Raw genomic sequence first — 13,431 nt, 5'->3', positions numbered from 1 at the left:
ACGGTGCGTGTCCACTGGCACGGAGCGAGCGGAGCAAGCGTTTTCAATTCATTCCATGGAAGTCGAGCTTCACGCTTAGCAGTGCATTTTGGGATTGACAGCGGACCGGAGAAAGCGTTGAGCGTTTATTGTTATTATATTGGCTGGGTTTATAAAATTGAAAGGATCTTTACTTGGTGCATTTGGAAACAAAGCTTGTCTATTTCTAAATGTAATCGCGTGCATGATGATTATACTGTCCGTGTGTTGAAAAAAAAAAAACACACTCGTAACAGACACACCCCAAAGCGGAGACGTTACAGCGTTGCCAGCGGCACCGAGCGTAGTTTTGCCGCTGTAGTGCACGCGCACCGTGAAGCTGCGTTCACACCAAACGCGAATAGAGTGTCTGGCGCGAGTGATTTCAATGTTAAGTTAATGCAAAGACGCGTTTACGCGCGTCTGGAGGTCCTGTGGCGCGAATGAGGCGTTTAGCGCGGCAGACGTTAATTTGCCTCATTCGCGCGTCCAGTTCTTTTAAAATCTTTTATCACATAAAAACTTGATTTCAATAGGCCTATATGACACATTCATTGTTCCCTTTCATTCATTTTCGTCCAGTTCACGTTGTTGTTTTGTATTGTGACAGGGGCTATGTATTTTCTTTTATTATGGCCTACTTGAGAAATATAAAAATTTGCTCACTAAGAACCTGTGAACCACAATACCAAACTGGCAGTCTGATTTTCTGTGAACTGAATTGCTAACCTAAAGAACTTTTTTGACTTTTATGCACATCATGTCTTTTTTTAAATATTATTTTTTCTAAAATTATAGTCCTACTTTAAAAAAATCCCAATATATCGCCTTATGCATAGTATCGAAATATATTGCAATATATTGAATCGTGACCCATGTATCGTGATACGTATCGTATCGCCAGATTCTTGCCAATACACAGCCCTACGTACCATGAGTCCAGCAGGCGTAATGATATGACGCAGCGCCTGAAAATAGGTCTAATAGGTTAGACAAACCTAGTCCCGGTCACGTTGGAAGTTACAGAGCTGGGGACTATTTTCAGGCGCTGCGTCATATCATTACGCCTGCTGGACTCATGGTACGGCAGCAAAGTTTCTTGATTATTACGCAGAAATGAGAGTATAGTTCCTAGCCTTGTACCTAGGTATATTATGAAGACATTTACAGAGGGATTTGTAAATATATTATTCCTAGCCTGATTTATATAACAATTTATTCCAAAAAACATGGCGAAAATTTTTTTTTAAGGCTATTGACAGTATTTTCTGATTTACAGGATAACAAAAGTAGATATCCATAAATCCCTCTGTAATTTTTTCCCATCTAATATGTGAACACAATGAAAAAATAATTTTTAACCTGGCTTTATCCAATACTCAGATTTCGTTTTTTTAAATATATGCACATTAGCGCATATTTAATTAGATATTGCCTAATTTGCATATTTAAACATTAAATTACAGAAACCTTGTAATACATTTTTTTCTCATCTTAATGTAGGTAATCAACTGGGAAAGTTTCATGGTGATATCTGCTAGTTAAACATTTTACCCTATTCACCTGTAGTGTCTCGCCTTAACTATTATTGTAAAAAAAAAAATATATATATATATATATATATATATATATATTTAACTGTTAAAGATGTATAAGTTCAAATGATTAGACATTCATTTTAATTATCTTATTTAAAAATAGAGATGTAAGATTTAAGTAGCTTAACATTTAATACTTGGCAATTGTATTACAAAAGAAATGATAATATCTAGGGATGTAAACAACTCAACAGGAGCCATTTTCAACATTATAGGCATAAGATTAAGAATGAATGTGTGCATATTGCGATGAATTTAATGAACTTGGTTACAATTTCCTAGCTTTTCAGTAAATGCACTTATCATCCTTGAACCTGCACTAGAAAAATGTGTGGCTTTGACAAGACTGTGGTTAGGACAGTCATTTAGCCTATAAAAAAAGGCACAAAAAATGCAACAACAAAAAAAAAATGCAAAAAGATCAAATGCATTACTTTACAATGAGGGATAGTTCTTTAAATATTTTTCTTCATAAATTTCATTCTTAATTTGATAAATTTTCTCTTTTTGACAAGAAACCCCTAAGTGTCTGCAACCTTTGTATGTCCATGGCAGGGTTTTTATAGTTAACGAACTAAAACCATAAAAAAATAAAGAATACATTTGTTAACTGAAATAAAATATAAAAAAATCTGTTTATAATTTTCATGTTTAAATTGATGTACTAAAATAACTAAAACTGAACCAAAATGTATAGACTATCTATAAATCTAAAGAGATCTATAAAATCTAATTAAAATGACAAAAACACAACAAAATTACTAAAACTTTAACCACAATTAAAATAAAAATGGAAAATATTTTAAAAAAAAACACAAATTCAAATTATTAATAAAAAGTATAATAGTATAATGACACTAAAATAACATAAAATAACTGGTCTGAGCTCATAATTTAAATGAATAGTTCAAAATTGAGGTAAAAATTCTGATAAAATTGTGTTATCATTTACCTATTCAAAATTTGTCATTCCAAACCCAAATGCTATTTAACATAAAACATTTTCATGGCCATGTGTTCACTTTTTTCACTAACACAGACGGAAATGATAAAGACTGGCATGGTTTTAAAGCTACTGTCATAACATTTTTCAGTTTTTCTTTTGTGTGTGCGTGTGTGTGTGTTTGTGTGTGTGTGCGCGTGTGCGCGCGTGTGTGTGTGTGTGTGTGTGTGTGTGTGTGTGTGTGTGTGTGTGTGTGTGTGTGTGTGTGTGTGTGTGTGTGTGTTCCACAGAAAAAAGTCATAGAGATGCAAACTTTAAATGAATTTCACTGTTAAGGACCTGAGCATGATGACTCTTATTGATATGCAGTGCCAGTGTCATCGCTGCAGCACTGTGAACGAAGGGCTGTGAAAACACGGCAATTATGAAAATAATGAATCTCACCGTGGCCTTGCTGGAGCTCTCCTGAAGGTCCCAGAGCAGCACGTGGTTTTCAGCCAGCGATATCACACGCTTTCCGTCACCCATGGGCTCCCATAATACACTGCAGGAGACATGAGAGAGGACATTGTCAATGGCTGACCACAAATTCAAAGCAATTTCAAGGAAGTTACTGATTGAATGGTGCTCTTTGCATGATGTTGATAAGGCTATGAGGTGTAGAGCAATTAACCGAATTACACAGTCTACACATCTATTATCATTAGCTATCCCGACATCAGATGCAGTACATCGAGACACAGAAAACATCTGTGTGAGAGAAAACAATTGGCAAAGACAAGTTAAAATGTCATCTGCAATCAGAGTATTTAATATGGATATAAATCACTAAGATTGGATTTACTATAATAAGACTTTCCATACACACCAGTAGCACCAGAAGCATACATACATAGCTTCTTTCTGTAGAAGTTACTATTTTCTGTAGACTATACTATTTGTATAGTCACAGCGTGTACAAATAACAAGGTCACATGAGACACAGCCATCTTCTAACCGTATACATATTGGGATCTATATTCTCAGAAGGCGAAGCACTGCTACTTGGGCGGAGTGATTTGATCGCAGCACCTGAGAAGTCCCGTGGTGAGGAACAGAGACTTCACTCAGAGTAAATCACTCCACCCGAGTAGCAGTGCTTCGCCTTCTGAGAATATAGTTCCCAGTATGTATACGGTTAGAAGATGACTATACAAATCACAACATGTAAATAGGAAAATGTTGGCGTTATTTTGTCACTTATTGGGAGCAGTATGCTAGCTGGAGCCATTTACCTCCAGTCTTTGTGCTAAGCTAAGCTAGCGGTGGGTGCGTCAGACAGAGTTACGGCATGCACGGAGATGAAAAGGGTATGTATGGACTTATCTAACTCTGGGGGATACGGTGAATAAGCTAAAGTCCCCCAAAAAAAGTCAGCGTGTTCCTTTAAGACAAATCATGTGTAAATTCATAAGTCGACAGCATTGCTGAGTATTTTCTCCTTAAAACTGCAGTGAACCAAAGACAGTCTCAAAAACACGGTTTGAAATCGCTGGTGTTTCTGACGTCACAAACTAACTTGTAACCAATCAGATCAACGTGTGATCGTCAACGAGTCGATCTCTGAGCTGTGTGAGTGAGTGGAGATGGGACTCATTTGCATATTCATAGAACCGCGTATAGAAAATGTGGGAAGGGTGTCGAGTTACCTTCAAGCTATTTTAAGGCATGAAGAAAAGAAAAAATTCGAAGGAAAAAAAGATTAAATGTATCATTTTGGTGATCAAAGATGAGTGGGATAAAGGGATACAATTATTGACTACAGGGGGACTTTAATTAAAGAGATATCATAGATAGAGAGTCATAATACCAATATATAATAAATTAATTTTAAATGATTCAACTCTGTTGGTCCCTTTAAAGGCTATGCTAATAACGAAGATATTTGAAATGACTCTTAATTAGTGTGACTGCATCAAAGTTGAACACATACAGTACATTTGGGCTAAACACAACTAATGAAACAACAACAAAAAACACCTTTTAACTAAATATTTAGTTAATCACAGGAAAAGACACTACAGAGCCCCTAAAGTGACCTTTGCAAAAATAAAAATATACAAACTTTCACATGCTCACATTTTCACATACTTACGAGAAACTTACAATATAAAATACAGATGTTTTCTTTCTTTGACTTTCAGGTTTTACGAGTTATGATAAGACTTGAACTGTAACTGCATGTATGCATATGACGCTGATTTTATGCATTTTAATGAATAAAGACAACATGAATTTAATTATAAATATTTGTATGTTGTTTAATTAAAATAAAACAAGAAGTGTTGTGTCAACACATTGCATGTATAAAACTAACCAGGAAGAAATGTATATGTGATGCTTAGGTAAATGGTAAATGATTTAAGTTTGATCTGAGGGAAGACAGCAAAGTAGGAGGAGAGGTGTTGCCATGCAGGGAACCCATGTGTAGCAAATGTCCACAGTATAAAAGGTGTGCAAGCATCGACTGGTCTCCGAACATCGCAGAGATTACTTCATCATTACTGAAAGTATTGACTGACCTATATAACACAGTTTGCTTTTGTTTCTACTCAGGCTCCAATTGATCTAGCAGCGGTGGCTCTGATAACCCATCACACAGCCATTAGCCTGTCTCACGCTGCCATCACTGCTCGCTCAGCACGTCCTGTGCACAAAATCTCACAAATGCTCCATTGGCCACAAAGTGCTCAATGGGCATTGATTAAGAGGCGTCCACCAGCTTTCACAATGAAGCGATTCTATTCTGTGAGACGAAAAACTAAAAACAAACATAAAACACAAGAGGTGACAACAATTTTGTACATTTTTCATTGATATTTTGTCTATTTTCTTCAGGGGAGCCAAAATTGGCATGTTTTCAAAACAGGCACATGTGTATTTGATAGAGAGTACAGAGAAAGTTTGTGAAAAGCATGAACATTCCCTACACTGCACTTTAACACTAGTCTCACATCATCAGAATCTTAACTACTTGATCAACATGTACACCAACAATGACAATAGTTTCTTTTTTCTGACATATTGGGGCAGGTATGCGTGGATTTGTCTTTGGATGACTAAGCAAACACCAAGGATAATGTGTTATTGTTTTCAGCAAGAGCCATGTGAGAATCAGGGATATGAGGAAGCATCTTAAACAGCAGATATCACAACAGCAAACACACTATGAGACCCTCATTACACACAAAGAGACAGGCCCCTGAATCCGTACAGACTATATAAATGCATTAAGTGTGAGTATAAAGGTCCATAAAATAAACCTCAATATGATCAACTTTGTGGACCATATTGCAGCAACTGCATAGTTCTTCTGCTTTCTGGTTTACAGTGCAAGGAAAATCAAGTCCTTCTACAACCAATTATCTATTTTGCTGTTTGTCCAGCTCCTTTTATTTCATGACTAGTTTGGTGCAAATCACATGTGCTTTGAGCACATATAAAAATGCCTCCAAATTGACTTATACCCAACCTTTGGATCATCAATTACATTTGGGTCTCTACACTGGACCTAAATCCATTACTTTCTCTGGCAATGTCATTAAATCCTGCCAAACGATTACTGTCACCACACAACCCAGCCATGTTGCTCTGATCAACATCATTCACCCTCACCCAGGTAAAGTTTGAATCTTGAGGGGTTTTCAGCTTGATATTACTTTCCCTTCTCATGGTTCTTGTTATGGCCAATGCACTGAGGGCCTTGAAGAAAAACTGGTGTGTAAATCCCAAACAAACTTACTTAAATCAGCATACACTTTGCCTGTCAGCCCTTTTTCAACAGTCACTGGCCAAATCTTCCCCTTGAATATTTTCATGGGCTTCTTCCAAATGATCCACCCAAAAGAAGGATGCTCTTCTTTGCCTCAAAGACCAGAAGAATGTCTGGTTTCAAAGAATGAACTTAAGTCCTTTAGTCACATCCATTGAGACCTGCCAGTCATGTACAGATGCAAGGACTTGGTTTCTGGTCCTGGCTGTTCACCAGACCCCTTAAAAATTGGAAGCACACTCCAGCCTCCCCCACCTCAGCATGGGTATCTTTTGGTATCTGGCGTCCTTGTACTACATTACCTTAATCACCAGAGATGTTAAGGGCAACCGTAGCTTCATAGCTCTGGTGAAAGCTAGTAACCTGCTAACCCAACCACATACGCCAACAACAGTCAAAATACCCTTGGATGCCATGCAGGCCTTGTGCCTTCCAGGCAGACGTGACTGGTCGACTGCTCTCAATCAAACTTTCAGCTTGTGGCAGGTGGCCTGAACTGCTGTTGTGGCCTTCAGGCTGCTGCAGAACCATTAAGACCATTACTTTTACACACAGTCCCCTTGTCCTACTGGACAAGGTGGGTAGACAGGTTTTCTAATTGAAAACACTTTATAATTCACTCTTTTCTTAAAGGGCCCCTATCATGCTCTATTACAGGATCACAAGAATAGATTTACACTTTATATAGATTTACATAGATTTTCTAAATCCAGCACATCTGGAAAATTACAGACGGATATCTCTTCTTCCAGTCGTTGCTAAAAGAGTTGTTTTCAACAAAATCTCTGCCTTTCTTACACGGAACAACCTCCTGGACAACAACCAGTCTGGTTTCAAAAGCAGACACTCAACTGAGACTGCCCTGCTCTCGGTTATTGAAGCTCTGAGACTGGCAAGAGCAGCTTTCAGATCCTCAGTTCTCATCCTGCTGGATCTGTCTGCCGCGTTTGACACAGTTAACCACCAGATCCTCCTGTCAATCCTAAAGATGAAGGGCATCTCAGGAACCACAGTCCAATGGTTCAAGTCTTACCTCTCATGTAGGTCCTTTAGGGTGTCGTGGAGGGGTGACATGTCTAACCTGCAACATCTAGCTACCGGGGTGCCTCAGGGCTCAGTGCGTGGACCACTTCTCTTCTCCATCTACATGTCATCACTAGGATCTGTCATTCAGAAACATGCTTTTTCCTATCACTGTTATGCTGACGACACACAACTCCACCTCTCATTCCAACCAGAGGATCCGACGGTAGCTGCGTGCATCTCATCCTACCTGACAGATATTTCTTGCTGGATGAAGGACCACCACCTTCAACTAAACCTTGTGAAGACAAGTTAAGTTGCTTGTGGTATTGGCCAATCAAACACTACACCACAACTTCTCCATTCAGCTAGGTTTCATCATCCATTACTCCACCAAGGTCAGCCAGGAACCTTGGAGTTGTGATTGATGAGCAATTGAACTTCATAGACCACATTGCTAGAACTGCCCGGTCCTGCAGATTTCCCTTATACAACATTAGGAGGATCAGGCCCTTCCTATCAGAGCATGCTACAAAACTCCTTGTCCAAGCGCTTGTTCTATCCAGACTGGACTATTGTAATGCTATCTCGGCAGGCCTTCCAGCATGCACTGTCAAACCTCTGCAACTGATCCAGAATACTGCAGCTAGAGTGGTCTTCAACGGCCCGAAGAGAGCACACGTCACTCCTCTCCTCGCAAACTTGCACTGGTTGCCAATTGCCGCTCGCATCAAATTCAAGGCACTAATGCTTGCCTCCAGAACCACCGCTGGCTCTGCTCCCTTTTACCTAAACTCATTACTCCAGACTTACATGTCAACCAGAACGTTCTGCAAGTGAACGTCGCCTTTGGTGCCATCTCAAAGAGGCACAAAATCACTTTCACGGACCTTCACCTTGACTGTTCCCTGCTGGTGGAATGACCTGCCTAACTCAACCCGAGCTGCTGAGTTCGTAGCAATTTTCAAGAAACGACTGAAGACGCATCTTTCGGCAACAGTTGATCCATTAATACTAACACTTTATTTCATTTTGTCTTCTATTCTATATCTTTTTTTATTTTATTTTATTACGTAGACTGCGTTAGACTAAACTGGGAAGGGTCACATCACTTGCATGTTGTCCTATTGGTAGTTTAAATGCTTCTATTGCTCTCTCTCCTCATTTGTAAGTTGCTTTGTATAAAAGTCTGCTAAATGATTAAAGGGATACTTCACCTCTGGGAAGATGAATGTGTATTTAAAATAGGTCATTTAAGTAGAAGAAATGTGAAGAAATTTTTAAATTTGGAGCTTTCTAGACTGAGAAAAGCCAGAAAAAGTATTTTTGGCTTATGTGGATGAAAGACAACAACTCCCAGAATGCACTTGCTTCGCTGCCTTAGGAGGCCACGCCTACCGGTAAGAGTGCGCAGATGAAAACAACAAAGCTAGCCTACGTGATGAGTTTGCGAGGGATTTAGAGATCGTCCAAAATGTCCGGGATTCGGCTTTTGCGTTCTACAGTCGCCATTCATCATGTTTACTGTGGTGAGCAGGACGAGGCTGACGGCCGCGGGAGAACAGCGCGAGGCCGGTGGTGTCATTACTAAGACGCGCCGGGTCTCGCATCTCTCACGGAGGAGCGGGAATTTTTCTTAGCAATGTTAAAACGCACATCAAACGATCACTTGTTTAGCGTTCATGTAAACACTACATTCAGATTCACCAATCGGAATGAATTCAGTTAGATTGAAACAAAAGGTGTGCATGTAAACAAGGAATAGCGACCGCAGAAAGCAAAAGCTGAATCCCGGACATTTTGAACGATCTCGCCCGCCGGACAAGTCCGGGAAAAGGAGGATGGTTACTTACTCAGCTTTCTCCTACTATTCAGCTTTCTCCACAGAACAAGAGCCTGCTAGCTTAGCTTCCAAAAAAAGACGGCTGACACTGTGTACATTCTGACTGAGTGAGATCCCACCCTGTATGGGCGGGCTGAAAACATGCGGAACAACGCCATCTACTGGCTGTAGTCTTTAGCCTCTGGCCAGAAAATCCTCCGATGACGCAAAATGACGATTTTTGCGTCATCGGAGGATTTTTTCCAGACAAAAAATACATAAATCTCTTGTCTCAGGGGGATATGAGGGTGGAAAGCATGGTAATTCGAAAATACTACAGGTTTTCTACTAATACAAAGCTTAATGCTAAATCCTGAAGTAACCCTTTAACTGGGTAACACTTTATAATAACGTTCAGTTGTAAGTCATTAAAAAGTGGTTGGTTAATGATGAACTAATCATTTACAGAACATTCATAAATGATTAGCAAGTGATATACTAACATTTTATGTATGTTTTGAAAATTTCGTTACAAGTCATTTACAAGTGATTAGTAAATCTTTTGTAGATTCAGTTCTAAGTAATTTACAATTGATTAGTAAATGATTAACTAATCATTTACAAAACATGAATATGCGTTTCATAAATGTTTAATAAATAATGTTATTTTTTTGGTATGTATGTAGCAATTAGAGGGTGCAGAAAGTGTTGTAAATGCCTTGGATACACGTAGATCATTTGTAACAGGTCAGTGTAACACATTTACAAGTGATGAATAGTTTACATTTTAGATTAGGGGATGCAGAAAGTGTTGTAAATGATTTATTCATGCGTTTACACATCTATAACAGGTGTTGAACACTGTAGTGTGTACTGCAGTGTAAGTGCTGACTGGTGAGGGTATAGACAGCTGTCTTCTCTGAAACACATGGAGTCTTTAACCACTGTGCACCTGATGTGAGCAAAAAATAACATAATTTATTAAACATTTATGAAACGCATAGTCATGTTTTGTAAATGATTAGTTAATCATTAACTAATCAATTGTAAATGACTTGTAATGAAATTTATAAAACATACATAAAATGTTAGTATATCACTTGCTAATCATGTAAAAGATTACTTCATCATTAACTAACCACTTATAAATTACTTACAACTGAAATGTAAATGGACACCAAGCCGGAAAACAGCTAGTTTATTTTACTGTAACCTTTGTGCTTTCTCCACATGCTTTCTTCTCTGTGGTGTCTGCATCCCTTTCCTCCTCTAATTACTTCTTCTTTCTTGATGCGAATGATTCTAGTATACATACTCCAATTTAATGTTGAAAATATCTGCCTTTTTACCTCCAGGCCAGAATGTGTGACACCCTCTAGCACCTTGCTCACCGATTCTCTTTGTGACCATTGGCCCAAGCTCAGTGCTGCAGAGAGGTAATGGCAAAATATCCATCTAATCTGAGCCAGTATCAATGCCTCCTCTCCTTTCTCCTCCAGGTTTCTGCTGTTAAAATCACTTACTACCAAAAGAAGGTTATTAGCACTTTGGACACCCGCAAATTCTTCACATTATTCTCCTCTCTCTTCCCACTAACTATCTGACTGCTGATGACTTAGACACATTTTTTCACTGATAAGGTAATGACCATTAGCAATTCTGTACACCACACATCCACAACCAACCTCCACCTTTCTTTCTTCTGTCCTCTCAGTGTCTGATGTCTCTATATTATTTAATTTCAGCTGTCCTACAACCTACAGCCTATTCCTTGCACATAGGGCCAGCTTTACCAAACAGTTCAAATTAGCCTGAGAGTGCCGATGGGAGTGAAAAGTTCTGCGCGTGATCTACTGACGACATGCAAATTAAAGAACACAGATGGATCATTTCCATAATGACCAACACTACCGAGAGCAGCGCAAATTAGCGTCTGGTTTAAGACATGTTTTTTTTTTTTGGCCAGTAAATAATGCCGCAAATACCAGTAAACTGACGAGCGCAAACCTTAGTAAATCACCTTGCATGACTCATTTAAATACTCTCCTCCCATAAATGTTGTGTCTAAGAGGGAAACTCCTATAAATGCATATGTAATAAGGTCAGCCGCAAAAATAACCCTGTCCACGCCTTTTCAGTAGGGTTGGGCCGATAGACGATGCCATGACAGACATCACAATGTTGAGTCTTGATAGCGTGGCACATTGCAGTGTTTCAACGAGCCCGCTATTAGAACTATGCTGTTCTTTGACATTAGCAATTTGTGAGAACATAAAAATTGGATTGAGAAACCATGAGAAACAGGCTGAGAATAAAGACTGAGAGTCAATGTTCAATGTTCAGGTATTATTATTGTAAGAAATGTGAAGCATTCTAGCTCATCTATTGTGTCCTGTTCTGTGTGGAGGAAGGGGAAGGGTGTGCTTTTCTGAATGTGTTTCTTCTTCTAGCTATTTTCCTACATTGTTTTGAACTATGCAGTGTTTTGCAGTGTGTTCATTGTCAAACTTTTAAATTAGTTTGTTTAATTATCAAAAACACCATTATTTTATATGAAAAAGTTAATAATTGTATTTTATTGACAAAATATTTTAATATTTTTACTAGATCAGATAACATTTTAAGCAGTCATATGGTTATGTTACAATGTTCCCCACATATGGGGCATGCTGTCACATTCCACTTCCATTCTTTAGGGGTAAATAAAGTAAAAAGTATACACTGTAATAATGAAAACAAGCCCACGTAATTGTACTAGACATCTGTGAAATTAATGTGGGGGGGGGGAGAAGAAATATCTGAATCCCAAGTGGATTTACACAAACTGAGAAAGTCAAAATGTGTCAGGTTGTGCCCCGCTCTCCCCTACATGCATGTAGTACACGTAGTCCGGGGAAACAATATATCAAATGCTTGAAAGTTGAACAAAGAATAAGAAAATAGATGAAAAAACTGCCATGTTGTTCACGGTCATGAAAGCCTTGGCTAAGAAATGTTCCATCATTACTTCAGTCTCACTTTAGAAGAGCTACATGTGGGTTATTTAGGCTTTATTGTGATTCTGGCACACTGATCCATCAGCAGGCTATTGTTTATCAAACACTGCATTTTTATAAGGCGTCTCTGTTATAGTTCACTCATTGCAGTTTGTCTAATCAATCTGGCAACTGCTGTTGACGGTCCCAGGGCGGTCTCCACTGTCCCCTGTCAGACGGATGAATGATGGGGGAAACGAGGTTACCAGGAACATCTTCAATCAAGCAATTTTTGAGGCCAGAGTAAAAGGCTGCAGCAAACCTCATTCGTGCTTATGCATATTCAAACTTGCAAAATGTTGCACCAAGTTTGGCCCCAAAAGACATCAGTTCTGACATGTGAATTTGCTGTCCATTTTAAACAAAAGCCAATTTTGGTGTTATGGAAAAGAGCAGCTGGGTCATTATCACATCATGGAAGAAAGAAAGTCTGATGGGTTTTAAACATGATTTAAATTTTTACATGCTTGGCCTTTTAAGTTGCAATACGGCGAGGCGCAGATTTGAATTTGTTGAATATTTTAGCTGAGATGAAGCAAAATTCCATTAGTATGTGCAAGTCCCTCATCTGACGGATGCGAGTATGATGGCCTGCCATTTCAAAACACAAGCAGGATTTTTGTCTTTATTCTGTGTTTTGAATTATGGTGCATGAAATAAAGCGTGCGGGTCTGAGAAAATAAAACCGAACGGATGGGTGCATGAAATACAGTGCAAACAGATTTCTGTAACGTCAAGAAAAGAAAAGAACAGAACAATAGATTGAAGGGAGGCAGAGCCAAAATGCTGCAAGAGACGGAGACAAAGCGAGGCAGAGAGAGAGAGAGAGAGAAATGGAAATAAAAGCCATGACGAGAAGGATAGCAAAGCTAGGAAAGAGGGAGGAGAACGGGGAAGCTGCAGGGCTAAATCGATAGCGTGTGGCGTGTGGCGTACCAGGCCGCGCTGCCGTGGGCCGTGTTGTCAAGGTGACAGAGAAGCTCCAAGGTCTGCGGGTTGTTTGATGAATCGTCGGGGGACTCGTGGCTGCCTGATTCCCATTCCGGGGGCATCCTCCACACCGCCGCACATGTGAGCACACGACTCTCAGACGCTGCCCGACAGGAGACACACACACACACACACACAACACACTGTCAGAGTCTCACATCAGCATGCATATACACAAAACACGCTTAAAA

General features: G+C 39.2%; 1 protein-coding gene across 1 annotated transcript in view; it reads right to left on the bottom strand.

The window, feature by feature from the left end:
• eipr1 (EARP complex and GARP complex interacting protein 1) overlaps positions 1-13,431 on the bottom strand; it is a 51,240-nt gene that overhangs the window by 25,317 nt on the left and 12,492 nt on the right. The window contains exons 4-5 of the mRNA XM_084393866.1: positions 13,187-13,343; positions 3,004-3,103 (exon numbers count right to left, since the gene is read on the bottom strand). Of these exons, the coding sequence (XP_084249992.1) occupies positions 3,004-3,103; positions 13,187-13,343 (257 nt within the window). The remainder of the gene's footprint in view (positions 1-3,003; positions 3,104-13,186; positions 13,344-13,431) is intronic.

The sequence above is a fragment of the Rutilus rutilus genome (assembly GCF_951802725.1).
Source record: "Rutilus rutilus genome assembly, chromosome: 21".
Classification (NCBI taxonomy): domain Eukaryota; kingdom Metazoa; phylum Chordata; class Actinopteri; order Cypriniformes; family Leuciscidae; genus Rutilus; species Rutilus rutilus.
The sequence above is the reverse complement of the archived record's forward strand: the minus strand, read 5'-3'. Positions and strand labels throughout refer to the sequence as shown.